The 26,676-nt window shown below is 39.3% G+C and overlaps 1 protein-coding gene and 1 long non-coding RNA gene across 4 annotated transcripts; both read right to left on the reverse strand.

The window, feature by feature from the left end:
- Nucleotides 1-309: 309 nt before the first annotated feature.
- LOC131951722 (vacuolar fusion protein CCZ1 homolog) lies at nucleotides 310-26,115 on the reverse strand. Of its 3 annotated transcripts, XM_059314086.1 has the most exons (13): nucleotides 25,912-26,115; nucleotides 19,892-19,989; nucleotides 19,373-19,463; nucleotides 19,127-19,249; nucleotides 17,997-18,086; nucleotides 13,774-13,949; nucleotides 13,452-13,568; nucleotides 13,394-13,405; nucleotides 12,865-13,010; nucleotides 10,786-10,903; nucleotides 9,256-9,408; nucleotides 6,842-6,969; nucleotides 310-936 (listed from the first exon to the last, which is right to left on the reverse strand). In XM_059314086.1, exons 1-13 carry the CDS (start codon nucleotides 25,990-25,992, stop codon nucleotides 881-883), a joined length of 1,389 nt encoding a protein of 462 aa, XP_059170069.1. In that variant the 5' UTR covers nucleotides 25,993-26,115; the 3' UTR covers nucleotides 310-880. The 3 variants fall into 3 exon arrangements, with proteins under 3 accessions (XP_059170069.1, XP_059170068.1, XP_059170067.1); XM_059314085.1 differs by lacking the exon at nucleotides 13,394-13,405 and having other exon boundaries at nucleotides 13,434-13,565; XM_059314084.1 differs by lacking the exon at nucleotides 13,394-13,405 and having other exon boundaries at nucleotides 13,434-13,568.
- LOC131951727 (uncharacterized) lies at nucleotides 15,624-17,840 on the reverse strand. The gene is made up of 4 exons (XR_009388438.1): nucleotides 17,588-17,840; nucleotides 16,849-16,906; nucleotides 16,348-16,514; nucleotides 15,624-16,217 (listed from the first exon to the last, which is right to left on the reverse strand). It is a non-coding gene; the product is annotated as an uncharacterized LOC131951727 (long non-coding RNA).
- Nucleotides 26,116-26,676: the final 561 nt, after the last annotated feature.

Below are 26,676 nucleotides of genomic sequence, written 5' to 3' on the forward strand. Positions count from 1 at the left end.
ATGGTCAGTCTGTTTCATGGTTGCTGTAACAGTGTCTGGTATGGTCAGTCTGTTTCATGGTTGCTGTAACAGTGTCTGGTCAGTCTGTTTCATGGTTGCTGTAACAGTGTCTGGTATGGTCAGTCTGTTTCATGGTAACAGTGTCTGGTATGGTCAGTCTGTTTCATGGTTGCTGTGTGTCTGGTCAGTCTGTTTCATGGTTGCTGTAACAGTGTATGGTCAGTCTGTTTCATGGTAACAGTGTCTGGTCAGTCTGTTTCATGGTTGCTGTAACAGTGTCTGGTATGGTCAGTCTGTTTCATGGTAACAGTGTCTGGTCAGTCTGTTTCATGGTTGCTGTGTGTCTGGTCAGTCTGTTTCATGGTTGCTGTGTGTCTGGTCAGTTTTGTGCTGTGAATTGTGATGAATGACGAGAGCAACTTAGGGCTGGGTGACAGATTTCAGTTCAGCTTTTCTCAAGAATGGCTTGACTGGAACAGATGCACCATTCAATCTGCTATGTAGAAAACATTTGGCTTCCTTCAAAACATTCTTACTTGTGGGATTAGTCAAATCCCTTTTTTTCCAGCACATTAATGACTTAATAGAACATGTTCTGAGCATACAAAGTTCCAAATTATTTTATTTGACTATCTCAGGCACAAAGAAGTCCTCTACCAAGATGGCCCTTATTACATCAAGGCGGCCCTTTATAGTAGCATTTAATCATTACTAGATGTAATCAAACTGACAATTACACCTAAATCTTATGTAATCAAAATTATGATAACACAAAAATATCATTAAATAGATGCTAAAATCATTGTTCAATATAAACAAATGAAATAACTTTATAAGACAAATTTCTAATGTCAAAGTTATCACCAGTATGCATTCTAAGTTAATCTAAAAAGAATATGCTATTTAGGTATGTACTGCAAAGTCTTTTCACTTCCTCTGTAAAAAAACAACATTTGTTAGAGTTGAACTCATTTTAAAATGACAAACAATATCAATTATTATATACAAATGCTATTTGAAAGTATATCTCCCATGCTAGCCAACCTACCATCCCCTATAGCTCCCATGTTAGCAAACCTACCATCCCCCATAGCTCCGATGTTAGCCAACCTACCATCCCCCATAGCTCCCATGTTAACCAACCTACCATCCCCCATAGCTCCCATGTTAGCAAACCTACCATCCCCCATAGCTCCGATGTTAGCCAACCTACCATCCCCCATAGCTCCCATGTTAACCAACCTACCATCCCCCATAGCTCCCATGTTAACCAACCTACCATCCCCCATAGCTCCCATATTAACCAACCTACCATCCCCCATAGCTCCCATGTTAACCAACCTACCATCCCCCATAGCTCCCATGTTAACCAACCTACCATCCCCCATAGCTCCCATGCTAGCCAACCTACCATCCCCCATAGCTCCCATGTTAACCAACCTACCATCCCCCATAGTTCCCATGTTAACCAACCTACCATCCCCCATAGCTCCCATGTTAACCAACCTACCATCCCATATAGCTCCCATGTTAACCAACCTACCATCCCCCATAGCTCCCATGTTAACCAACCTATATCCCATATAGCTCCCATGTTAACCAACCCACCATCCCCCATAGCTCCCATGTTAACCAACCTACCATCCCCCATAGCTCCCATGTTAACCAACCTATATCCCATATAGCTCCCATGTTAACCAACCTACCATCCCCCATAGCTCCCATGTTAACCAACCTATATCCCATATAGCTCCCATGTTAACCAACCTACCATCCCCCATAGTTCCCATGTTAACCAACCTACCATCCCCCATAGCTCCCATGTTAACCAACCTACCATCCCCCATAGCTCCCATGCTAGCTAACCTACCATCCCCCATAGCTCCCATGTTAACCAACCTACCATCCCCCATAGTTCCCATGTTAACCAACCTACCATCCCCCATAGCTCCCATGTTAACCAACCTACCATCCCATATAGCTCCCATGTTAACCAACCTACCATCCCCAATAGCTCCCATGTTAACCAACCTACCATCCCCCATAGCTCCCATGTTAACCAACCTACCACCCCCCATAGCTCCCATATTAACCAACCTATATCCCATATAGCTCCCATGTTAACCAACCTACCATCCCCAATAGCTCCCATGTTAACCAACCTACCATCCCCCATAGCTCCCATGTTAACCAACCTACCATCCCCCATAGCTCCCATGTTAACCAACCTACCATCCCCCATAGCTCCCATGTTAACCAACCTACCATCCCCCATAGCTCCCATATTAACCAACCTACCATCCCCCATAGCTCCCATGTTAACCAACCTACCATCCCCCATAGCTCCCATGTTAACCAACCTACCATCCCCCATAGCTCCCATGCTAGCCAACCTACCATCCCCCATAGCTCCCATGTTAACCAACCTACCATCCCCCATAGTTCCCATGTTAACCAACCTACCATCCCCCATAGCTCCCATGTTAACCAACCTACCATCCCATATAGCTCCCATGTTAACCAACCTACCATCCCCCATAGCTCCCATGTTAACCAACCTATATCCCATATAGCTCCCATGTTAACCAACCCACCATCCCCCATAGCTCCCATGTTAACCAACCTACCATCCCCCATAGCTCCCATGTTAACCAACCTATATCCCATATAGCTCCCATGTTAACCAACCTACCATCCCCCATAGCTCCCATGTTAACCAACCTATATCCCATATAGCTCCCATGTTAACCAACCTACCATCCCCCATAGTTCCCATGTTAACCAACCTACCATCCCCCATAGCTCCCATGTTAACCAACCTACCATCCCCCATAGCTCCCATGCTAGCTAACCTACCATCCCCCATAGCTCCCATGTTAACCAACCTACCATCCCCCATAGTTCCCATGTTAACCAACCTACCATCCCCCATAGCTCCCATGTTAACCAACCTACCATCCCATATAGCTCCCATGTTAACCAACCTACCATCCCCAATAGCTCCCATGTTAACCAACCTACCATCCCCCATAGCTCCCATGTTAACCAACCTACCACCCCCCATAGCTCCCATATTAACCAACCTATATCCCATATAGCTCCCATGTTAACCAACCTACCATCCCCAATAGCTCCCATGTTAACCAACCTACCATCCCCCATAGCTCCCATGTTAACCAACCTACCATCCCCCATAGCTCCCATATTAACCAACCTACCATCCCCCATAGCTCCCATGTTAACCAACCTACCACCCCCCATAGCTCCCATGTTAACCAACCTACCATCCCCCATAGCTCCCATGTTAACCAACCTACCATCCCATGTAGCTCCCATGTTAACCAACCTACCATCCCCCATAGCTCCCATGGTTAATCAACCTACCATCCCCCATAGCTCCCATGTTAACCAACCTACCATCCCCCATAGCTCCCATGTTAACCAACCTACCATCCCCCATAGCTCCCATGTTAACCAACCTACCATCCCCCATAGCTCCCATGTTAACCAACCCACCATCCCCCATAGCTCCCATGTTAACCAACCTACCATCCCCCATAGCTCCCATGTTAACCAACCTACCATCCCCCATAGCTCCCATGTTAACCAACCTACCATCCCCCATAGTTCCCATGTTAACCAACCCACCATCCCCCATAGCTCCCATGTTAACCAACCTATATCCCATATAGCTCCCATGTTAACCAACCTACCATCCCCCATAGCTCCCATGTTAACCAACCTACCATCCCATATAGCTCCCATGTTAACCAACCTACCATCCCATATATCTCCCATGTTAACCAACCTACCATCCCATATAGCTCCCATGTTAACCAACCTACCATCCCATATATCTCCCATGTTAACCAACCTACCATCCCATATAGCTCCCATGTTAACCAACCTACCATCCCCCATAGCTCCCATGTTAACCAACCTACCATCCCCCATAGCTCCCATGTTAACCAACCTACCATCCCCCATAGCTCCCATGTTAACCAACCTACCATCCCCCATAGCTCCCATGTTAACCAACCTACCATCCCCCATAGTTCCCATGTTAACCAACCCACCATCCCCCATAGCTCCCATGTTAACCAACCTACCATCCCATATAGCTCCCATGTTAACCAACCTATATCCCAGATAGCTCCCATGTTAACCAACCTACCATCCCATATATCTCCCATGTTAGCCAACCTACCATCCCCCATAGCTCCCATGTTAACCAACCTACCATCCCATATATCTCCCATGTTAGCCAACATACCATCCCCCATAGCTCCCATGTTAACCAACCTACCATCCCCCATAGCTCCCATATTAACCAACCTACCATCCCCCATAGCTCCCATGTTAACCAACCTACCACCCCCCATAGCTCCCATGTTAACCAACCTACCATCCCCCATAGCTCCCATGTTAACCAACCTACCATCCCATGTAGCTCCCATGTTAACCAACCTACCATCCCCCATAGCTCCCATGGTTAATCAACCTACCATCCCCCATAGCTCCCATGTTAACCAACCTACCATCCCCCATAGCTCCCATGTTAACCAACCTACCATCCCCCATAGCTCCCATGTTAACCAACCTACCATCCCCCATAGCTCCCATGTTAACCAACCCACCATCCCCCATAGCTCCCATGTTAACCAACCTACCATCCCCCATAGCTCCCATGTTAACCAACCTACCATCCCCCATAGCTCCCATGTTAACCAACCTACCATCCCCCATAGTTCCCATGTTAACCAACCCACCATCCCCCATAGCTCCCATGTTAACCAACCTATATCCCATATAGCTCCCATGTTAACCAACCTACCATCCCCCATAGCTCCCATGTTAACCAACCTACCATCCCATATAGCTCCCATGTTAACCAACCTACCATCCCATATAGCTCCCATGTTAACCAACCTACCATCCCCCATAGCTCCCATGTTAACCAACCTACCATCCCCCATATCTCCCATGTTAACCAACCTACCATCCCATATATCTCCCATGTTAACCAACCTACCATCCCATATAGCTCCCATGTTAACCAACCTACCATCCCCCATAGCTCCCATGTTAACCAACCTACTATCCCCCATAGCTCCCATGTTAACCAACCTACCATCCCCCATAGCTCCCATGTTAACCAACCTACCATCCCCCATAGCTCCCATGTTAACCAACCCACCATCCCCCATAGCTCCCATGTTAACCAACCTACCATCCCATATAGCTCCCATGTTAACCAACCTATATCCCAGATAGCTCCCATGTTAACCAACCTACCATCCCATATATCTCCCATGTTAGCCAACCTACCATCCCCCATAGCTCCCATGTTAACCAACCTCCCATCCCATATAGCTCCCACGTTAACCAACCTACCATCCCCCATAGCTCCCATGTTAACCAACCTATATCCCAGATAGCTCCCATGTTAACCAACCTACCATCCCATATATCTCCCATGTTAGCCAACCTACCATCCCCCATAGCTCCCATGTTAACCAACCTACCATCCCATATAGCTCCCACGTTAACCAACCTACCATCCCCCATAGCTCCCATGTTAACCAACCTACCATCCCATATAGCTCCCATGTTAACCAACCTACCATCCCCCATAGCTCCCATGTTAACCAACCTACCATCCCCCATAGCTCCCATGTTAACCAACCTACCATCCCCCATAGCTCCCATGTTAGCCAACCTACCATCCCCCATAGCTCCCATGTTAACCAACCTACCATCCCCCATAGCTCCCATGTTAACCAACCTACCATCCCCCATAGCTCCCATGTTAACCAACCTACCATCCCCCATAGCTCCCATGTTAACCAACCTACCATCCCATATAGCTCCCATGTTAACCAACCTACCATCCCCCATAGCTCCCATGTTAACCAACCTACCATCCCCCATAGCTCCCATGTTAACCAACCTACCATCCCATATAGCTCCCATGTTAACCAACCTATATCCCATATAGCTCCCATGTTAACCAACCTACCATCCCATATAGCTCCCATGTTAACCAACCTACCATCCCATATAGCTCCCATGTTAACCAACCTACCATCCCATATAGCTCCCATGTTAACCAACCTACCATCCCATATAGCTCCCATGTTAACCAACCTACCATCCCATATAGCTCCCATGTTAACCAACCTATATCCCATATAGCTCCCATGTTAACCAACCTACCATCCCATATAGCTCCCATGTTAACCAACCTATATCCCATATAGCTCCCATGTTAACCAACCTACCATCCCCCATAGCTCCCATGTTAACCAACCTACCATCCCATATAGCTCCCATGTTAACCAACCTATATCCCATATAGCTCCCATGTTAACCAACCTACCATCCCATATAGCTCCCATGTTAACCAACCTACCATCCCATATAGCTCCCATGTTAACCAACCTACCATCCCATATAGCTCCCATGTTAACCAACCTACCATCCCCCATAGCTCCCATGTTAACCAACCTACCATCCCCCATAGTTCCCATGTTAACCAACCCACCATCCCCCATAGCTCCCATGTTAACCAACCTACCATCCCCCATAGCTCCCATGTTAACCAACCTACCATCCCCCATAGCTCCCATGTTAACCAACCTACCATCCCCCATAGCTCCCATGTTAACCAACCTACCATCCCATATAGCTCCCATGTTAACCAACCTACCATCCCATATAGCTCCCATGTTAACCAACCTACCATCCCATATAGCTCCCATGTTAACCAACCTACCATCCCATATAGCTCCCATGTTAACCAACCTACCATCCCATATAGCTCCCATGTTAACCAACCTACCATTTATGTCTAGAAGGTTGGCATTCCTCTGGTTGATGACCACATAAAATTCACGCTGATCAGATTTTTTGCCCACAACCCAGTAGTCTGAACTTGTCTTAACAATGGTCTCACCATCATCACAGTCTCTGGTGAACAGAGAGAAATCAGGTGGTGATGTGGTCAGGTGGTGGTGTGGTCAGGTGGTCATGTGGTGGTGTGGTCATGTGGTGGTGTGGTCATGTGGTGGTGTGGTCAGGTGGTGGTGTGGTCATGTGGTGGTGTGGTCAGGTGGTGGTGTGGTCAGGTGGTGGTGTGGTCAGGTGGTGGTGTGGTCAGGTGGTGGTGTGGTCAGGTGGTGGTGTGGTCATGTGGTGGTGTGGTCAGGTGGTGGTGTGGTCAGGTGGTGGTGTGGTCAGGTGGTGGTGTGGTCATGTGGTGGTGTGGTCAGGTGGTGGTGTGGTCAGGTGGTGGTGTGGTCAGGTGGTGGTGGTGTGGTCAAGTGGTGTTGTGGTCATGTGGTCATGTGGTGGTGTGGTCATGTGGTGGTGTGGTCATGTGGTGGTGTGGTCAGGTGGTGGTGTGGTCAGGTGGTGGTGTGGTCAGGTGGTGGTGTGGTCAGGTGGTGGTGTGGTCAGGTGGTGGTGTGGTCATGTGGTCAGGTGGTGGTGTGGTCATGTGGTCAGGTGGTGGTGTGGTCAGGTGGTGGTGTGGTCATGTGGTCATGTGGTGGTGTGGTCATGTGGTGGTGTGGTCAGGTGGTGGTGTGGTCATGTGGTCATGTGGTGGTGTGGTCATGTGGTGGTGTGGTCAGGTGGTGGTGTGGTCAGGTGGTGGTGTGGTCATGTGGTGGTGTGGTCATGTGGTGGTGTAGTCAGATGGTCATGTGGTGGTGTGGTCAGGTGGTGATGTGGTCAGGTGGTCATGTGGTGGTGTGGTCATGTGGTGGTGTGGTCAGATGGTGGTGTGGTCAGTTGGTGGTGTAGTCAGATGGTCATGTGGTGGTGTGGTCAGGTGGTGGTGTGGTCAGGTGGTGATGTGGTCATGTGGTGGTGTGGTCATGTGGTGGAGTGGTCAGGTGGTGGTGTGGTCAGGTGGTGGTGTGGTCAGGTGGTGGTGTGGTCAGGTGGTGGTGTGGTCAGGTGGTGGTGTGGTCAGATGGTGGTGTGGTCATGTGGTGGTGTGGTCAGGTGGTGGTGTGGTCAGGTGGTCATGTGGTGGTGTGGTCAGGTGGTGGTGTGGTCAGATGGTGGTGTGGTCAGGTGGTGGTGTGGTCAGGTGGTGGTGTGGTCAGGTGGTGGTGTGGTCAGGTGGTGGTATGGTGGTGTGGTCATTTGGTGGTGTGGTCATGTGGTGGTGTGGTCAGGTGGTGGTGTGGTCAGGTGGTGGTGTGGTCAGGTGGTGGTGTGGTCATGTGGTGGTGTGGTCATGTGGTGGTGTGGTCAGGTGGTGGTGTGGTCAGGTGGTGGTGTGGTCATGTGGTGGTGTGGTCAGGTGGTGGTGTGGTCAGGTGGTGATGTGGTCAGATGGTGGTGTGGTCAGGTGGTGGTGTGGTCAGGTTGTCATGTGGTGGTGTGGTGGTGTGGTCATGTGGTGGTGTGGTCATGTGGTGGTGTGGTCATTTGGTGGTGTGGTCATGTGGTGGTGTGGTAATGTGGTCAGATGGTGGTGTGGTCATGTGGTGGTGTGGTCAGGTGGTGATGTGGTCATGTGGTGGTGTGGTCATGTGGTCATGTGGTGGTGTGGTCATGTGGTGGTGTGGTCATGTGGTGGTGTGGTCAGGTGGTGGTGTGGTCAGGTGGTGGTGTGGTCATGTGGTGGTGTGGTCAGGTGGTGGTGTGGTCAGGTGGTGGTGTGGTCAGATGGTGGTGTGGTCAGGTGGTGGTGTGGTCAGGTTGTCATGTGGTGGTGTGGTGGTGTGGTGATGTGGTGGTGTGGTCATGTGGTGGTGTGGTCATTTGGTGGTGTGGTCATGTGGTGGTGTGGTAATGTGGTGGTGTGGTCAGATGGTGGTGTGGTCATGTGGTGGTGTGGTCAGGTGGTGATGTGGTCATGTGGTGGTGTGGTGATGTGGTCATGTGGTGGTGTGGTCAGGTGATGGTGTGGTCATGTGGTGGTGTGGTCAGGTGGTGGTGTGGTCAGGTGGTGGTGTGGTCATGTGGTGGTGTGGTCATGTGGTGGTGTGGTCATGTGGTGGTGTGGTCATGTGGTGGTGTGGTCATGTGGTGGTGTGGTCAGGTGGTGTTGTGGTAAAATGGTGGTGTGGTCAGGTGGTGATGTGGTCAGGTGGTGTTGTGGTAATGTTGTGGTGTGGTTAGGTGGTGTTGTGGTCATGTGGTTAGGTGGTGGTGTGGTCATGTGGTGGTGTGTTTAGGTTCTGAAAAGGTGCAGGTTCTGAAAGGAAATGCAGTAATTGAAGTTTGAAGATGACATACTTTGTGAGATCTGCATTGATGTCACCTAGCAGGCGCAGAATGTCATGTGGAATGTTGACCCCTGACCTTTTCTGGAGGTCAATGTGTACAGTTGTCTGCTGGGCCAGGTTCATGTGGTTAAAATACACATACTTAAAGACAGGGTCACTTGAGCTAAATAAACAAGAATATCACATACTTAAAGACAGGGTCACTTGAGCTAAATAAACAAGAATATCACATACTTAAAGACAGGGTCACTTGAGCTAAATAAACAAGAATATCACATACTTAAAGACAGGGTCACTTGAGCTAAAAAAACAAGAATATCACATACTTAAAGACCGGGTCACTTGAGCTAAATAAACAAGAAAATCACATACTTAAAGACAGGGTCACTTGAGCTAAATAAACAATATCACATACTTAAAGACAGGGTCACCTGAGCTAAATAAACAAGAAAATCACATACTTAAAGACAGGGTCACTTGAGCTAAATAAACAAGAATATCACATACTTAAAGACAGGGTCACTTGAGCTAAATAAACAAGAATATCACATACTTAAAGACAGGGTCACTTGAGCTAAATAAACAAGAATATCACATACTTAAAGACAGGGTCACTTGAGCTAAATAAACAAGAATATCACATACTTAAAGACAGGGTCACTTGAGCTAAATAAACAAGAATATCACATACTTAAAGACAGGGTCACTTGAGCTAAATAAACAAGAATATCACATACTTAAAGACAGGGTCACCTGAGCTAAATAAACAAGAATATCACATATAAAGACAGGGTTAGCTGAGTTCAACAAGACTTAAGGGCTTGCAGCATAGGGTTGTCAAAGCATCCATCAAAGTCTTTTTAATGAGCATCTTATCAGTGTTGATGTCTTGGTTGCTGAGTACTGCGAAACACTGGAGCACTGTCTGTCACGCTTACTTGAGCGCTGTCTGTCACACTTACTTGAGCACTGTCTGTCACACTTACTTGAGTGTTGTCTGTCTCGCTTATGAGTGCTGTCTGTCACACTTACTTGAGTGCTGTCTGTCACACTTACTTGAGTGCTGTCTGTCACACTTACTTGAGTGCTGTCTGTCACACTCACTTGAGCACTGTCTGTCACACTTACTTGAGCGCTTTCTGTCAGTTACTTGACCACTGTCATGCTTACTTGAGTGCTGTCTGTCACACTTACTTGAGTGCTGTCTGTCTGTTACTTGAGCACTGTCTGTCACACTTACTTGAGTGCTGTCTGTCTGTTACTTGAGTGCTGTCTGTCACACTTACTTGAGTGTTGTCTGTCACACTTACTTGAGCACTGTCTGTCACACTTACTTGAGTGCTGTCTGTCTGTTACTTGAGTGCTGTCTGTCTGTTACTTGAGTGCTGTCTGTCTGTTACTTGAGTGCTGTCTGTCACACTTACTTGAGTGTTGTCTGTCACACTTACTTGAGTGCTGTCTGTCTGTTACTTGAGTGCTGTCTGTCTGTTACTTGAGTGCTGTCTGTCACACTTACTTGAGTGCTGTCTGTCACACTTACTTGAGTGCAGCTACCCTCTTGTTGTACTGGTCACTAATATCAGATGCAAGTTTGGTCATCTGAGGCCCAAGAACAGAGTCCAGTTTCCGACACAAAGGCACATTTAAAGGACTTCTCACTGGTAAAATTAGTTGCAAAAAAAAATAGAAAAAAACTTTTTAATAGCAAGCTTTGTAATGCACTGACAATAAGATAATATAACTCATTTGCTTCCTTTCATAAAAATGTTGTTGTCATTAGATCTCTTACATATTTTAGCAACCAAAGCTTTATTGAAAGAAAGCAAATAATTTTATTATCTTATTTTCAGTGCTTTTAAAGCTTGCTATTAGAAAGTTTTTTTCTATTTTTTTCTTCCTACTTTTTAGCAATTGATTTATGAATTGGACACTACCAATGATGCGACTACAAGTATTTGCTTTAAAACACTATCAGTAACTTGTGAAAGACAATAGGGCTTATAAGTAGGTCACCAGACAGCCTGTGCTAGTGGTAGGCGTACCGTTACTTAAAAATATAAAATTGTTGCATTTTGGGTACTTTTGGTATTATTAAAACTTGAAGTGAGGCCTAAAAACAAATAGCAATTGTTTTTTTAAATATTGGAATCATGTTGACAATTATTTATGTTCGAAAATGAAGATTTTGCCCTGGCTAACAAGATTTTGAATTTGAATGGAAAGAGACCGTGACTTACAAGCCCTCCTCCCCCACTCCTGGTCTGTGATGACAGCAAACAAAACAAGCAGATCTTGTTACCTCCCCATAGTTTCAAATTGTTTAAAAAATCCATTATCTGCCCCTAATAACTTTAACTTGATCGACCGGCTCTACGATTGACAATTCTAAGTATTCAATGTGAACCACAGCTAAGCAGATTCATCATGCCTAGCTAGTTATCTCTCCTTCTGTTGTAGAATATAGGAATGGCATGATTTCCTTATTTTCAGTGCATTTAAAAGCTTGTTATTAGAAAGACTTTTTATATTTGTTTTACTTTCTCATCTTTAGAAATTCTTAAGCTATTTATATGTAGTCCACACTATAAATAGTATAAAGGCCTCTATTAAAACTGTTTTAAAATCAGTAGGTTTAAAAACTCTATTATCTGCCCCTAATAGTCTGTAAGAACTAGGCGCTGGGTGAATGACAATACAAAAAAGTATTTGTGCTAAAACCTGTTCAGCCATCTCTAAAAGATTGTTAACTGCCCCTACTTCGCTCATAGTAAACACACCTTGTGCAATCATCCACCGACCCTCTAATCAAGCCATCGCTATCACTAGTTTTAATTTGAATACAGTAATTTTTTAATTAAATTGTCTTTCTAATTAAATCTAATAAATGTTATTATGTATTGTCATCAAAGAAGACCATATTTATAAAGTTTGAATGAAATTGCTGCATTGAAAGTGCCATCATTTAGTTACATAACTTGCTGCATTGGAAGTGCCAACATTTAGTTACATAACTTGCTGCATTGGAAGTGCCAACATTAAGTTACATAACTTGCTGCATTGGAAGTGCCAACATTAAGTTACATAACTTGCTGCATTGGAAGTGCCAACATTAAGTTACATAACTTGCTGCATTGGAAGTGCCATCATTTAGTTACATAACTTGCTGCATTGGAAGTGCCAACATTAAGTTACATAACTTGCTGCATTGGAAGTGCCATCATTTAGTTACATAACTTGCTGCATTGGAAGTGCCAACATTAAGTTACATAACTTGCTGCATTGGAAGTGCCAACATTAAGTTACATTACTTGCCACAAACCTACACACAGACCTTGTAAAAATTTGACCACTGACCAGCATATAAAAACTGGTCCAGCTGTCACTGGAGCATCTTTTTAAACCTTGGCCATTGACCAGCCAACTCTGATGGGTACCTAACTCAGGGAAAGTAAAGGCGGCTGGGCATAGTGCTGACCACACTATCTCTTCATATGCCGAGGTCATAGAAACAAGTGAACTCTACTTCACTTGCCCTATACACCGTCAGGTTTGAATAAGGGAACTTTACTTTTACTTTTTACATTGACCAACGGGACAAACGCAGGTGAAAACTACTTACCATTGACCAGCAGGCAAATGGTGGCACTGAGGGCTGTGTAGACGATCAAATAACACTCTTCATCCAACTCCTCGGTGTTGACAAACACGCGTGGCAGCTTACCCATGTTGTGGTCATCATTCAGGTCTGGTGGTCCTGTCATAAACCTACAAGATAGGAGGTTACGTCATAAACCTACAAGATAGGAGGTTAGGTCATAAACCTACAAGATAGGAGGTTACGTCATAAACCTATAAGATAGGAGGTTAGGTCATAATGCTACAAGAGGTCAAAGTATAAACCTACAAAATGAAGCAACTGCTGCTTTGTAGTTTGTTCTTAGAAAAAGGCTTTAGAAGCTAAACCAAAAAGAAAAGTAGGCTGAAATTTAAGTCAACAGCCTTGATGCCGTATAACATCTTGACATGTAACACTTCATTCTGTTCGAGGAAATTCTGCCCAACATTACAATTAAGAATGAAGATAATTAACAAAGAAGAAGGAAGAAAAAATCCATAGTGACCAAATGAAAGAAAAAAGCTGGACTTACTTGCCATAGTGACCAAATGAAAGAAAAAAGCTGGACATACTTGCCATAGTGACCAAAGCCACTAGAGGTTCTGCTGTGTACCCCATGTAGCTCCTGCTCCATGTATGTGGGGAAGAGGCTGGAGGTCAGGTACTTGTACATGATGCGCATGTCTTCCTGTTCTAGGCCACTCCTGCTTTTTTTATTCAAACATTCCTTATATCAGTCTTAAGTCACAGGTTAAATTACATTATTTACAAACATTCCTCATATCAGTCTTAAGTCACAGGTTAAATTACATTATTTACAAACTTTTCATTGTATTAAAAAGCTGTAGATGGGTTTAACTTACCAAACTAACTTTTCATTGTATAAAAAAGCTGTAGATGGGTTTAACTTACCAAACTAACTTTTCATTGTATAAAAAAGCTGTATATTTAAGGAATGGGAAAGTGGCCTCTAGGCTGTTGATAAAACACTGTATGCGCAGGTAAGTATTCTTGTCCAGTGGCAGGAAGTGAATGCCATTGAATATATCCAATATATCACCATGTGCTATTTTCACAGTCAACAAATACTGAAAGGCAACCATAGGAAACTGTAAGCATTTGTAAAATTTGCTTGTATATTCAAGTTTTTTTATGTCAATTGCTAGCATAAAGTAGGCTGTTGCTCGTAATTTTTAAACTCCACTAATTTCAAATAAAATTATACCACAAAAAAACAGTATTTTTTTCCCTACACATTGATACCAATTATGTGTCTCTAGCTTAATTAGGAGCTAAGATATGGCCTTTTAAAAAATTGTGGGCGTGGCTAAAACAGCTTAGACCTTCGTCATTCAAGTCAATGTTACATAAACAAAAAAGTTGGCACCGATGGTTTTTTCATTGCATCATCACGGATTCGCATTTTTCGAAAAATTAAAAAATTATAATTTTATTGCATCATCCGGGATTCGCATTTTTTGAAAAACTAAAAAATTATAATCAAGCTTAAAGCCTAAGTTATACTGGACTGAATGTGATTTGAATGAGTAATTACATGCCATTGTCAGCCTCATAACATATTGACTTATTGTTCCATGTACAAAAAAAAATTAATGTAGGTTTAAAATAAAACTAGATCTAGTTATTGTAAAACGAATTATTAATATTTAATACTGTTACTTCACTACTATTATTATATTATAGAAATGCACAAGCACATATTACACTGCACACGTTCTTATTGTAATGAACGATATTACTTGGGTAGATGAAGTAGAGTAGACCTACATACACACACACACTACATGATAAATGAAAGTTGCAACTGGTTGCCTTGACGTTACTTTTTCAGCCCCCCCCCCCACCCCTTTGTACTTGATATCAGTGTCTATATCAGTAGGCCATAATAAAATTATAAAATAAAAAGGAAACAGCTGTCAAAGTGTGTACCAGTATTTATTTATTACTAGTAAACAATTCAATGTAACAATACTGACAATACAGACATTTCAATGTTTGCTAAAAGAAATATAAATTATTAAAATACAGTTATCAGATCACCACATGAATTTTGATTTTGTCTAATAAAATAGAAACATTTAGGAGAATGGCAAAGTAAAAAACAAAAGTTTTTTGCAATAATTTAAAAATATGTTTATCAGAGCAAAGAAATAAATTACATAGCGACAACCTAAATTTAGCCTTTGTATAATCTACAATCAACATAGTAATGTAAAACAGTTACATAATCATAATTAGTGTGAAGAAACAAATCTACAGTACAAGAAATCAGCCTCGTCTCATTACGATCCCTTTCAAGAAGAAAAATAGTATTAATTATCAAGGAATAAACACCCATGCTGGAAAAAAAATAATTAGTGACAACTAATTTCTTGGATTACTTTAGTGTTTAAAAACAATTTTCTAAGGTATCAATTGTAATTAATCTTTAGATACAATTTCAATTAGCACATATAAGGAAAAGAAATACATTTTTAAAAAGCGTTGCTACTTGAGTGATCAAACTGAAAAAGAAAATAGTTTAAATTAGTTTGGACCAACATTTTTGAAGCACTTAACTAATGATTCTAGGATTATCTTGCTGATTCAAATTACCCTGAAAAATAAGTTACGTAATTAAAATGTAATTATTTTTTTACATTATGAAAACAAAACTTAATTATAAACATTGTTAGTGTTAGTTTTCAAAATTTTTACAATTCACAGCAAGCATTTTTTCAGTAACAACTTTGAAACACTAATGTTAAAAAAATAAAGTTAATTTGTATACTACAAATGAAAGAAGTACTCTGTAACTCTTGATTAGCAATTATTCAGTAAGAAAAACAAGATTCTTACAAAGCAAGTCAACAACCAGTGATTCTGCCAGATGACAGATTCTCAGCATTATCCTAATCATCTGCCCAGTAGCTTATGGTGTAAAGAGCTGACTTTTGTTTTGTTGCTGGCACCCTTTCAATAGTCCTTCCACTGTATTGCGACACACCCTGATCACCTTGCTCCCACTTATGAGTCAACTGGCCACCAATCAGATTTCCCATCAGAAACCTCTCCAGCTGTCGCACCAAGAAAGGCTCAGTAGAAGTCAACAACGCTTCCATGACTTTAAGAAACAGAGTACAACTGATCGCCACTTTGCGTTCTTGTAAATCAACTTTATCAAAGGACCAGAAATTAACTTCCCAATCAGCCTGAGTGCTTGCAGCGCTGGACGAGAACCCCAGGCTTCTTGAGATCTGCAAGCAGTTGAATGTAGACTTAAGTTATGTCCCAGCAGCCACATCATTCTCTTTAAGATGAGCCTTGAATAAAAGCTGGATCTCCATGAAAACTACCTGAAAAGAGAAGGGCAAATGGAATTAGAATTAAGCAGACCATTTCACAAAGTATATATTTAGCTAAACATATTGCAAGGTATATAAAATAAATATAAAAATTAGAAATAAATTCAGCCTCCATACTTACTAAATGAACTTCCACCTGAGACATTGAACATAGATAGGGCTGTACACAAGTTCCACCAACCTAATCCACTCACAAGCCTCTGTTCTCCTCAGCCGCTTTATCTCAGCCATCAAGTTTCTGATTACATTAGGTCATTAGCAATCCTCCTTACACTGGGTTAGTCTTGCCTATAAGCAAATAAGATTTACAAGGAAAACAAATTTACTCAAGCTGTAGGCCCTATGTATAGGCCTATTTTTTTTTTGCTATAAGTCTAGTATTAACTTCATATTTTAAAAAAATTACTAGATCTAAGTGCTGAAACTGGCCTTAATAAAGAGGTCTAAATAATCTGCTGAAATAATAGAGGGCATAGCATAGGGCTTTATAAAAAATTATATATAGGCCTAGTATTATAGATATATTATATATACATTATATATAGGCCTAGGCCAGGCCTATTTGATGGAGAATTATGCCTGAACTAGTCTAAATCTAATCTTAACAATAACAATGTCTTACTATTTTTACAAGATCTAGACTAGATCTAGACTCCTTGGATGAAATAGAATGCAAGTTTCTGCAAAAATAAAATAATAAACATTATATTAAATATAATATATTTATTGTAACTACTAGATCTAGGCCCTAAACAAAATTAACTAGTCCATTTCTTAATAGATCTAGATTAATTTTTACTAGATCTAGATCACTCGAATCTTAGATCTAAATACTAAATCTAGATCTAGATCTAGTAGATTCTTTTTAATTTTTTTACTAAGTCTAGATTCTAGTTACTAGATCAGTAGATTTTTCTAAATCTATTCTTGATGATGTAGAATATAATTAGTAGATCTAGCTAGATCAAGATCTAATAGCCTATTTTTATGTAAAGATCTAAAAATAAAGTAAATGTACAGTCTAGAGTCTAGATCTAGACCTATTCAACCGTAATAATTTAGTATGTAGGCTACTTAAACTAATAAAATTATAATTAGAATCAAGGCCTAAGTGACAATGAATAACTAATACTAATATCAGAGAGCGGATATCAAGAGATGCGATATTTTAATTATGTAATAATTACTGGGAATTTGGCGCGAGAATAAGGCTTACTCGAGGGCGACTTTTCTGCCTATGTGGAGGGTTAAGACATAATTTTTTAACAGATATTAATTTTTTTCGACCCTTAGACTTGAATCATTAATATACTTTTCTCTGACTTTAAATTTTAAGTATATAATTAATTATCCAAACTTACCTTATATTTGAGCACACTAATCCTTGGTGATGTTTCAAACAAAATACAAGAAATAAAACGCGATTAATTTTTAAAACATCTTATCGTAAAGATGAGGACCCCTTCGTAATTAAATGTAGACCGTGGGCTCTACTCATTAGCATAAACTGATAGGCCCCTAAATACCTAAGGTCAACCGGAAGCAAGAACTTCAGGTTCAAGGTACAGCCATGATTACCATGGCAACAAAGGTCACGGCGCAAGCTGCGCAACTCGCTACATAAAGTATGTAGTCGCCCACATTATTAAAACATTGCCTCACACATTAAAGTAGCTATAGCAATTTAAATACTATTTAAAAAGATATAAAGATAATTAGCTAGAGTGGTTTTCCAAAATATGGCTGTATAAAAATAGTAAATGGACTCACTTTGCTGTAGAAATGTTCCAGTCTTTGTTTTAAAGCCTCTACTTCCCCGTTTGCTCGGTTTAGGATTGTAGTGAAAGTTCCATTAAACAGCTGTGGGTTCAACAAATTTAAGATCATATGTACATTCTATGTATCAAAAACAAAGTTAAGAATAATCAAAGTTGACTTCCATCTAGTACTAAAATTGTTTTGGGTTTAATACTGAAAATAAAAAACAAAAATCTTTTTTGCAAATAAAACAAGTTAATTAAAAAGTCTAGTGACATTTAAGCGCAATTTCCTTATGTTATCTAAAAATAGCTCTGTCGTAGCGTAAATCAAGAGCAGGGTTAGTAAAACCATTGGTTAAAATACATGTTTTATTTACAATAGAGTTACATGACTAAAAACCATTGCGCGCCTAGCTACTGAACGTGATGACGCAGCCATTGAACGTGATGACGCAGCTATTGAACGTGATGACGCGTGTGGTGTGGTTGGATAAAAATGCCTACTAATTCAGTCCAAATTTTAATTAATTCAAAAAATTTTTTGTGACCGAACGAAAGGATATTTTTGAAAACTTTCTTCGGCAATATTGTTCTAAATTATGGCAGGAATCGATTGGTACATGTTTCAAGTCGCTAAGTGGTCTGGTTGCCGAGATATGGGCCAAAAACTGTATTTTTTCGAGGTTTTTTTTGCTTTTCCGGGAAATACATGAAAGAAACCCTATGTTCATCCTCGTAACTTGCTTAACATAATTGCTTTTGGAACTAGTCATCGATATTGCTTCGTTGAGGAGGAGATACGACTTAAAGCTGCGGACACACATTCATCCATCCAGAAATGACGGGTTAATAAACGCAATTCTCCAGAATGGATATTGCGCTAAAAATAGAAGTTGTAAAAAATGGCCTTACTTTAAACATCTTATATGCTTGTCTAAAGATGGCCTTACTTTAAACATCTTATATGCTTGTCTAAAGATGACCTTACTTTAAACATCTTATATGCTTGTCCTAAAATGGCCTTACTTTAAACATCTTATATGCTTGTCTAAAGATGGCCTTACTTTAAACATCTTATATGTTTGTCCTAGGATGGCCTTACTTTAAACATCTTATATGCTTGTCCAAAGATGGCCTTACTTTAAACATCTTATATGCTTGTCCTAGGATGGCCTCAAATACTGAATCTTGGACATGGTCATCTCTGTACTCCGTCACTTTCTGACCATCAAGGGATTTTTCTTTAAATGGAATGGACACAGTCTGAAGAAAACAACACTTTATTGGATAAAGTAGCTTACAGTAAGTTGTGTGTGTGGGTGTGTGTGCGCGTGTATTTGTATATACATACACACACACCATTAAAGGACAGCCAAGTGAACCTACCATTATCATCCAAAAGGATGGTTCAGGTTCTAAGAAGACCTGCCTTGTTTTCTGTGTATGTAGACTTTGGCATGGTCTATCTGAAAAAGTCCTAAGACAAAGCCAAATGTTTATAACAACTCAACATGTCAAACTTAACTTTTTATATTATTGACAACTGCTGTACCACAAAAACCACATGAACATTATTTTTTTAAAATTATTGACAACTGCTGTACTATATAAACCACATGAATGTTATTTTTTTAAAATTGCTACACACTAGTACTAACACTGATAAACAACATGAACATTATTCAAACAATACTACACACCAGTACTAACTGATAAACAACATGAACATTATTCAAAGAATACTACACACTAGTACTAACTGATAAACAACATGAACATTATTCAAAGAATACTACACACTAGTACTAACTTTGATAAACAACATGAACATTATTCAAAGAATACTACACACTAGTACTAACTGATAAACAACATGAACATTATTCAAACACAACTAGAACTTACTCTGAAAATTTAACAATAGCTTCACTTAAACCAACTCTTTTTATTTTTGTGTCAATATCAACTTCAGGGGGATGGTAAAATAAAATTTTCTTTTCCTCCTATGTAGATAAAGAAAGAGATTAATTATACATACAGCAATAGCAATATGTGGTAACACGATTAGTACGACTTTTAGGATATTAAATTCCATACTTTCCCCAGACTTTTTTGTTGGAAGGATTCCAGACTTTATACAGATAATGTGTTTGCTACTAATTAATAAAATGATGCAACAGGTGTACCCTCATTATAAGTACAGTATAATGACATCTATTTTAGGCAATTGAGCATATCATTATATTGAACTTTCTCTAGCCAAATTGACAGAAAATAACTTTTCCAAAGCTGCCTACTACCCCCCCCCCCTCCATAATTTTTATAATTAAAATAATTGATTAAAAGGATGAAAGTATTTTATTTCCAACATTAAACTTGTACAATCTGTTCATGATGTAATTGCATTATGTTTTCAATTAAACTATTACTAAAATAGTATTGCATACTGGTGAGAGTTAATTGCTTAAAAAGAATAGTAATAAAGTAATTAAATAATTTAGGTCTGCTCTTGTTGAGTAGTCTAGACTTATTCAACCTAGATTGGTCCAAGATCTAGTAAATAGTGTTTTGGAAATATTCTCGTAGCACATTCACATGGTCAGTCATGCAAGCAAACATCTCCCTACTCTCCCACTGATGTGGTAACTCTGTGATCCAGCAAATATGTCACAAAACATTACACAGTGTAGTGTGGGGAAAAATTGTAGTAACTCTGTGATCCAGCAAATATGTCACAAAACATTACACAGTGTAGTGTGGGGAAAAATTGTAGTAACTCTGTGATCCAGCAAATATGTCACAAAACATTACACAGTGTAGTGTGGGGAAAAATTGGAGTTAATTCACTTAAGAATAGATTTTTTGTTAGTCGGAAAATATGAACAAGTTTTGTTTCTAAAACGTGATTCCACTCCAGCCCAAAATACTAGCGATATTCCAAATTTTTTAGTCTGAAAATTTACTTTATGTTTGTAAAAAAAAAAAAGTTAAAGATCAAACTTTCAGTAATTCTAAAAAATGCCACACTAAAGCAGAGCTACAATACTCACAAGCTAATACTAATCCCTCAATTTTTTAGCCTAACTAAACTGAATGCCACTGGCACGAAAATGTTTAATTAATAATTGAATAAAACCAAACAATACAACTAACTAGGCTAAATACAACTACTAACTAGGCTTACTAAATTTTTAATAAGATTTCTTAATTTACTTATTGGATTGCAAAGTATACCCATTATCCTAATATATAAAAGACCATGTGCGCACTTCTCTCTCTCTCTCTGTCCGCAATATTTTTCGACAATGTGATCAGTATGTTCAATGATATATGGAGAACTTAAAGATACAGACTTTTGTTGAAAATAATATGGTGGATGTTATAAATGTATAAACTAAATTTTTTTAAAGAAGGAAAATAAAAAAAAAGGCATATTCGAATGTAGCAACACATTTCTAACTAAAGTGTTTATTGTAGTGACAAGAATGCAATAAACAATGACGTCACATGCTACATGTTTAAACTAAGGAAAGAAAACAAAACTAATGGAGTCATCTTTCCATTTTAGAATATAAAGAAATGAACTATTTCATTCAAATTTGATTTAGATCTAGATCTACTTATCAAGATGTACGCTATGAAATATATACAATTTTCTCGGCCTAAACTTATAAAATTTACTTTATTTAGATTCTAGATCTAGATCTACGGAAAAACTAGACTTAAGCCAGCCGTAGATTCTAGATCTAGATGTAAGGACATCAAGTAGTGAGTATTTCAATATCAATTAAACCATTTTAATTTAAAGATTAATTAGTAGGCTTACATATTTTTTGTTTGAACATCTTATTTAGGTAAGTAGATATGTTTGTCATTAGACTCATTAGTGGTTCAGACACTAGTTCAAAAGATTATTATCTCCTCAAATTAATGAATCAAATTCTATTCAGTGATTATCCTAATCTTATATTCATACGATATATCATTATAGTTTTATGATTACTTTTTTTTTTACATTTGTATATTTTATTAATAAATTCATTTCCCCAATGATTTAGGCCTATAGTGTGTGTTGAAAACCCTGCAAGTTGTTCTCGGTTCAAGGTAACTTTCCCTACACATAATTTTGTTTCACGTAACAATATCTGGAAAAATGATTGAAGAGCTAGTGACCAAGGGAACTCAGTGAAAGAATATGGCAACCTTTAATTCTGCAAAAAGGAGAATCATGTATCCGAGTGACGGCAAACCGCTTTTCAAAATCTTGTTCTGGACCCAAAACGTTTGTAGAATTTATTTATAGCTTATACCTTACAATGACTTTGCAACATAGTTTAGGATTCAATAAATATTCAATGCAAAATGTGTTTGTGGTAAAGTGAGTTTTTTTTTGTCCATTAAAATAACTGATGTTCCACTTTCCTTTATAAATTTCACCTTTGGCAAGAGAAAGCCTGAGCAATATGAAACCAGACTTCTTCTTCTTCTTCTTCGTTCTTAATTATTAGTGTTGAAGGGGATCGAGACTTATCTGCCAGTGGGTTTGAACTCGAGACTTTGTTCGAATTTATCAACCATGAGCTTTTTGCCGACTCGACCACGCCTCCAACACAATTAAGCTTTACGTGTCAACTGGTTATGCGCCATTGAGGCCATTGACTCCGATTTCAGCCTGCTTTTCTTTTTGGATTTGCTTCCATAGCCTATGTCCAACCAAGAACAAACTACAAGGCAGCAGTTGTTTCAAGAAACCAGACAATATCATGGAAACAGAGCATTTATTTTGTTCCGTGCACAAGTATTAACAGGAAGAGATGGAGAGCTGAAGAGATGAATAAATCAAATATTATAATTATAGGTAGGCTAAAGTATATTGAATATAGCCTACCTATATTCTACTAACTCATAATATGAGTTAGTAGAATATACAACAGGCCTATAGGTAGGTTTTATACTATATTCATATTTATAATATTAGTTAGGCCGGTAATCTATCGTTTTAGGTACGTAAAATCGCCCGCGACTAGTAATGTGAAAAACAGGTGACTCCTTACATTTTAATAATTATTTCACATTTTGAGGAGGATTTATGTTTTGAAAAATACAAAAATGTTTCCTTGTTTCATTTATGTACCTGTTTTTAAACAATTGAATTAAAACTTTTCAGTAATAAATGAACACCAGCGATGTTTCCAACAGATGCAACCATGCTCATTTACTATAGCAGCCATCTTGTTAAAGTTTTATTTTTATAGACATATAGCGCAAGATTCAGGCGGAAGTCACTCTATTTTACAAATGGCTGCTGTTTATAAAACAAATCTTGCTTGCAGACACCGCTGTTTAAAGTTAATTTCTGGCCTATATTGATATATTTAGCCATTGATTTAGGTTTATTATTCATTTATCTATAATATTTGACACAAACATATCACAATACACTTCTATTACAGCCTTGACAATGACGTAACGTTTTCGTACATTAATAGCCGCGGGCGATTTTACGTACCCAAAACGATAGATTACCGTTAGGCCTATATAATTTAATTGATATGTTCCCCACATTATAGGAATGTTGGGATATTTTTCCTAATTACCATAGAATGATAAAATGTACACAGATTAATCCTATAATATACCCCATTGAAAAAAATACCAAATTTATCATTCTAGGCCTAATAGTTTTTTTTATATGAATTTTTAAAGTTATGTATTAAACCTGTTATATATCACTGTAACGTCGGATTTAATTGTGTGATTGGCTTTAGGCTTGCATACCACTGCTGCTATTCGAGATATAATTATAAAACTTTGCACATTAGTGCTAGAGAGTGTGGGCAATAGAAATATGAAAGTAAAATCAAAATTTGATGAAGGATAATTAGAACTAATCTAGCCAAATTAAAGTGAGGGGTGCTGTTCTATATAGGTCAATATGCAGACTGAAAGTCTATGTTTTTTTTTTAATATTAAAATTGAAACTTTGCTAGAGGGTGGGGGCAATAGAAATATAGAAAAAAATTATATTAAGTATGACTGCATATAATTAAAAAGTCCTATGAATTTTTGAAAGGGTGTTGCACCCTTTTATAGTAATTATAGTGACTGCAACGGACATATGTCCAGAATGTTACTATAATAGATAGGATACATTTTGGTTATTGATACTGAAGCATGTAATAAGAAGAATGCTGAAAAATAAAACTAGGGATGGTGTGTTAAAGCACCCAACTACCAACATGCAAGTCTTAAGCTCAGATCTCAGGCGAGTCTGTCTGTGCAACGTGCAGCATCCACCAAGCTCAGATGAGTACCTGACCCAAGGGAAAGTAAAGATAGCTTGGCAGAGAGCTAACCACACCATCACTTCATGTGCATGGGTCAAGAAACAGATAAACTCTACTTCAGCTGCTTTATGGATGATGGATTGACAGGTCCAAAAGGGAAACTACTTTAATATACTAGGGCCTTTATAAGACCCTATTGATATTTTGGTACAACTAAATTACTAATCAATAGAAAAACCTTAAATTCTTGTAAAAGTTTATTAAGCTAAGTGTTAATTTGTACCAAATCAGAAGTTACAGCTTCCCTGTCTATCTGCTTATATGAATATATATATTGGCAACATGCAGTGATTGAAATCTGTATTGTTTGTTGTTATTTGTTTTTTGTTACTTTTTATTATTAAATGTAAAAATTGTATCCTAAATTATTATGAATAATAATTATCATGCCTTTTTCATGTCATTCTAAATTCACTGCCTTATTAATTAGTACCCCCCCCCCCATGTCAATTGCTGCACCTTTTGTTAATTATTTACTAATGTCATAAGCATAATTATTACAAATAATTAAATAAGTTTATCACCAAGCTTCTTTGCTTATCATAACCAATAATAGGCCCAGACTTACTTTATCAATCGATACATATAGTATATAGCATTAGTTATACTAAGAAATAGGCCTATAACTTATTTATAGTATAAAGTATAATAGTATATTAAAGGCTATTAGTATTAGCCTTAAAATGCCTTAAATCTAAGTAAGTAGGTATGTGTGAAATGCTTAACACTATTTAATGTAAGCCTAAGATTCTTGCCTGTCGGTTTTAATAGATAACTTGATCAACGTATTTTATCTAGTTTTAACAGTGCCACCCACAATTTAAATTCTTTCCAACTTCGAAAACTACGTCATTGGCATTAGTGCGCGTATTTTATCGATAATAGGTAATGCTGTGCTAAACCGACGCCATGGCGTTGTCAAGGCCGAAGCGCTAGCTCGGGGATTTGACATGTATGATAACTCGTAAGCAGAAGTAGTAAGTGCCATAAAACCGTTATTATAATAATATTTGTTTATTTAATGGACACTTACAACTAATGGCAAGACACTTATAAAGGGTTTAATACGTAAACTTATTTAAAATGTGACAGCACCGTACGGGACATGTTCGCGAGATAAACTCATTAGAATCGTGCGATCGATTTCGGCTTAAAGATTGTCATAATGGCGGTAATTTTCTAATTGAAACATATAATACGACTACACTAGAATATCTATATCGAATATTTCTAAAAACTCGATTCCAACAGTGAGATTCGGCATTCTTTGGAAAAGGGCGAGTTTTTATAAAGACTGCATCGAAAAGTCCGGATGTTGAATACCGAATCGAAACAGCGGAAGTCGGAATGCCTACCCACATTATTACTTTTACTAGTTTTGGCAGAATTTACGACGCTAAATACTAAATAAGGTTTTACCCCTTATATTTATTATTTAAATACATATTCATTAAAATTCACTCTCCCCCATATTACTAGTTTTGGCCGAATTTACGACGCTAAACTAAACTTAATAATAATAAATTTAATAACTTAATAAAGTAAAGGAAGGTTTTACCCCAAGTTCAAGTTACCTACCTCTCCTTCTCTTGTTCCGTACTCTGGATTAAAAACGAAGAAATTTAAAAGAGCAATGGAGTCGGTCGGTATGCCAGACATCGTTTACACAAAAATACACTTAGTTTTCCCTGATTGGAAAATTAATTTAAAAAAATAAGAGTTTATATATTGTCATAAACCATTTCTTATCAGATTCCATTTTTAAAGGGACTTTACTCCAAAGTTGTTATTAAATTTAACTCCTAACATAAAAAACCCCGTAATTTGTCGAACTTGGTTGTGTATTTCTAGCCAAAAGGAGCCGTACAATACCTTACATAATACATACTAGATCTAAATCTATATTGTTAATGGCTTTCTCAACGATATAAAGCGGTGGGGGGGGGGGGGGGAGGTGTAAATGGGAGAGACACCAACTGAAATATTTTAAACGAGCCGACCCGCGGCATATCATACGCCGCTATTTAGTTGTATTATTTTCTACTTTTCAGTAATTCATTATTTGTGAATTCGAAAGTACCAATGCTGCCACTGAAAATATTTGCTTTAAAACACTATCAGTAGTTCGTTAAGGACGATACTACCCCCACCATCCTTTCCCCCAACCCCTACCCTACACCCCCCCCCCCTCGTGAAAGCAGCCTCCTCTTAGTTACCTCCCCATAGTTTAAAATCGGTTCAAACTAAATTATCTGCCCCTAATAGCCGTCACTTAACCCGGCTCTAAGAAAGTAAACATTTAGCGTGAACCACAGCTCACCAGACAATGTAGGGGTGGGGTGG

Source organism: Physella acuta, unplaced genomic scaffold, assembly GCF_028476545.2.
Source record: "Physella acuta isolate Inbredline_101_S28 unplaced genomic scaffold, ASM2847654v3 ptg000824l, whole genome shotgun sequence".
NCBI lineage: Eukaryota > Metazoa > Mollusca > Gastropoda > Physidae > Physella > Physella acuta.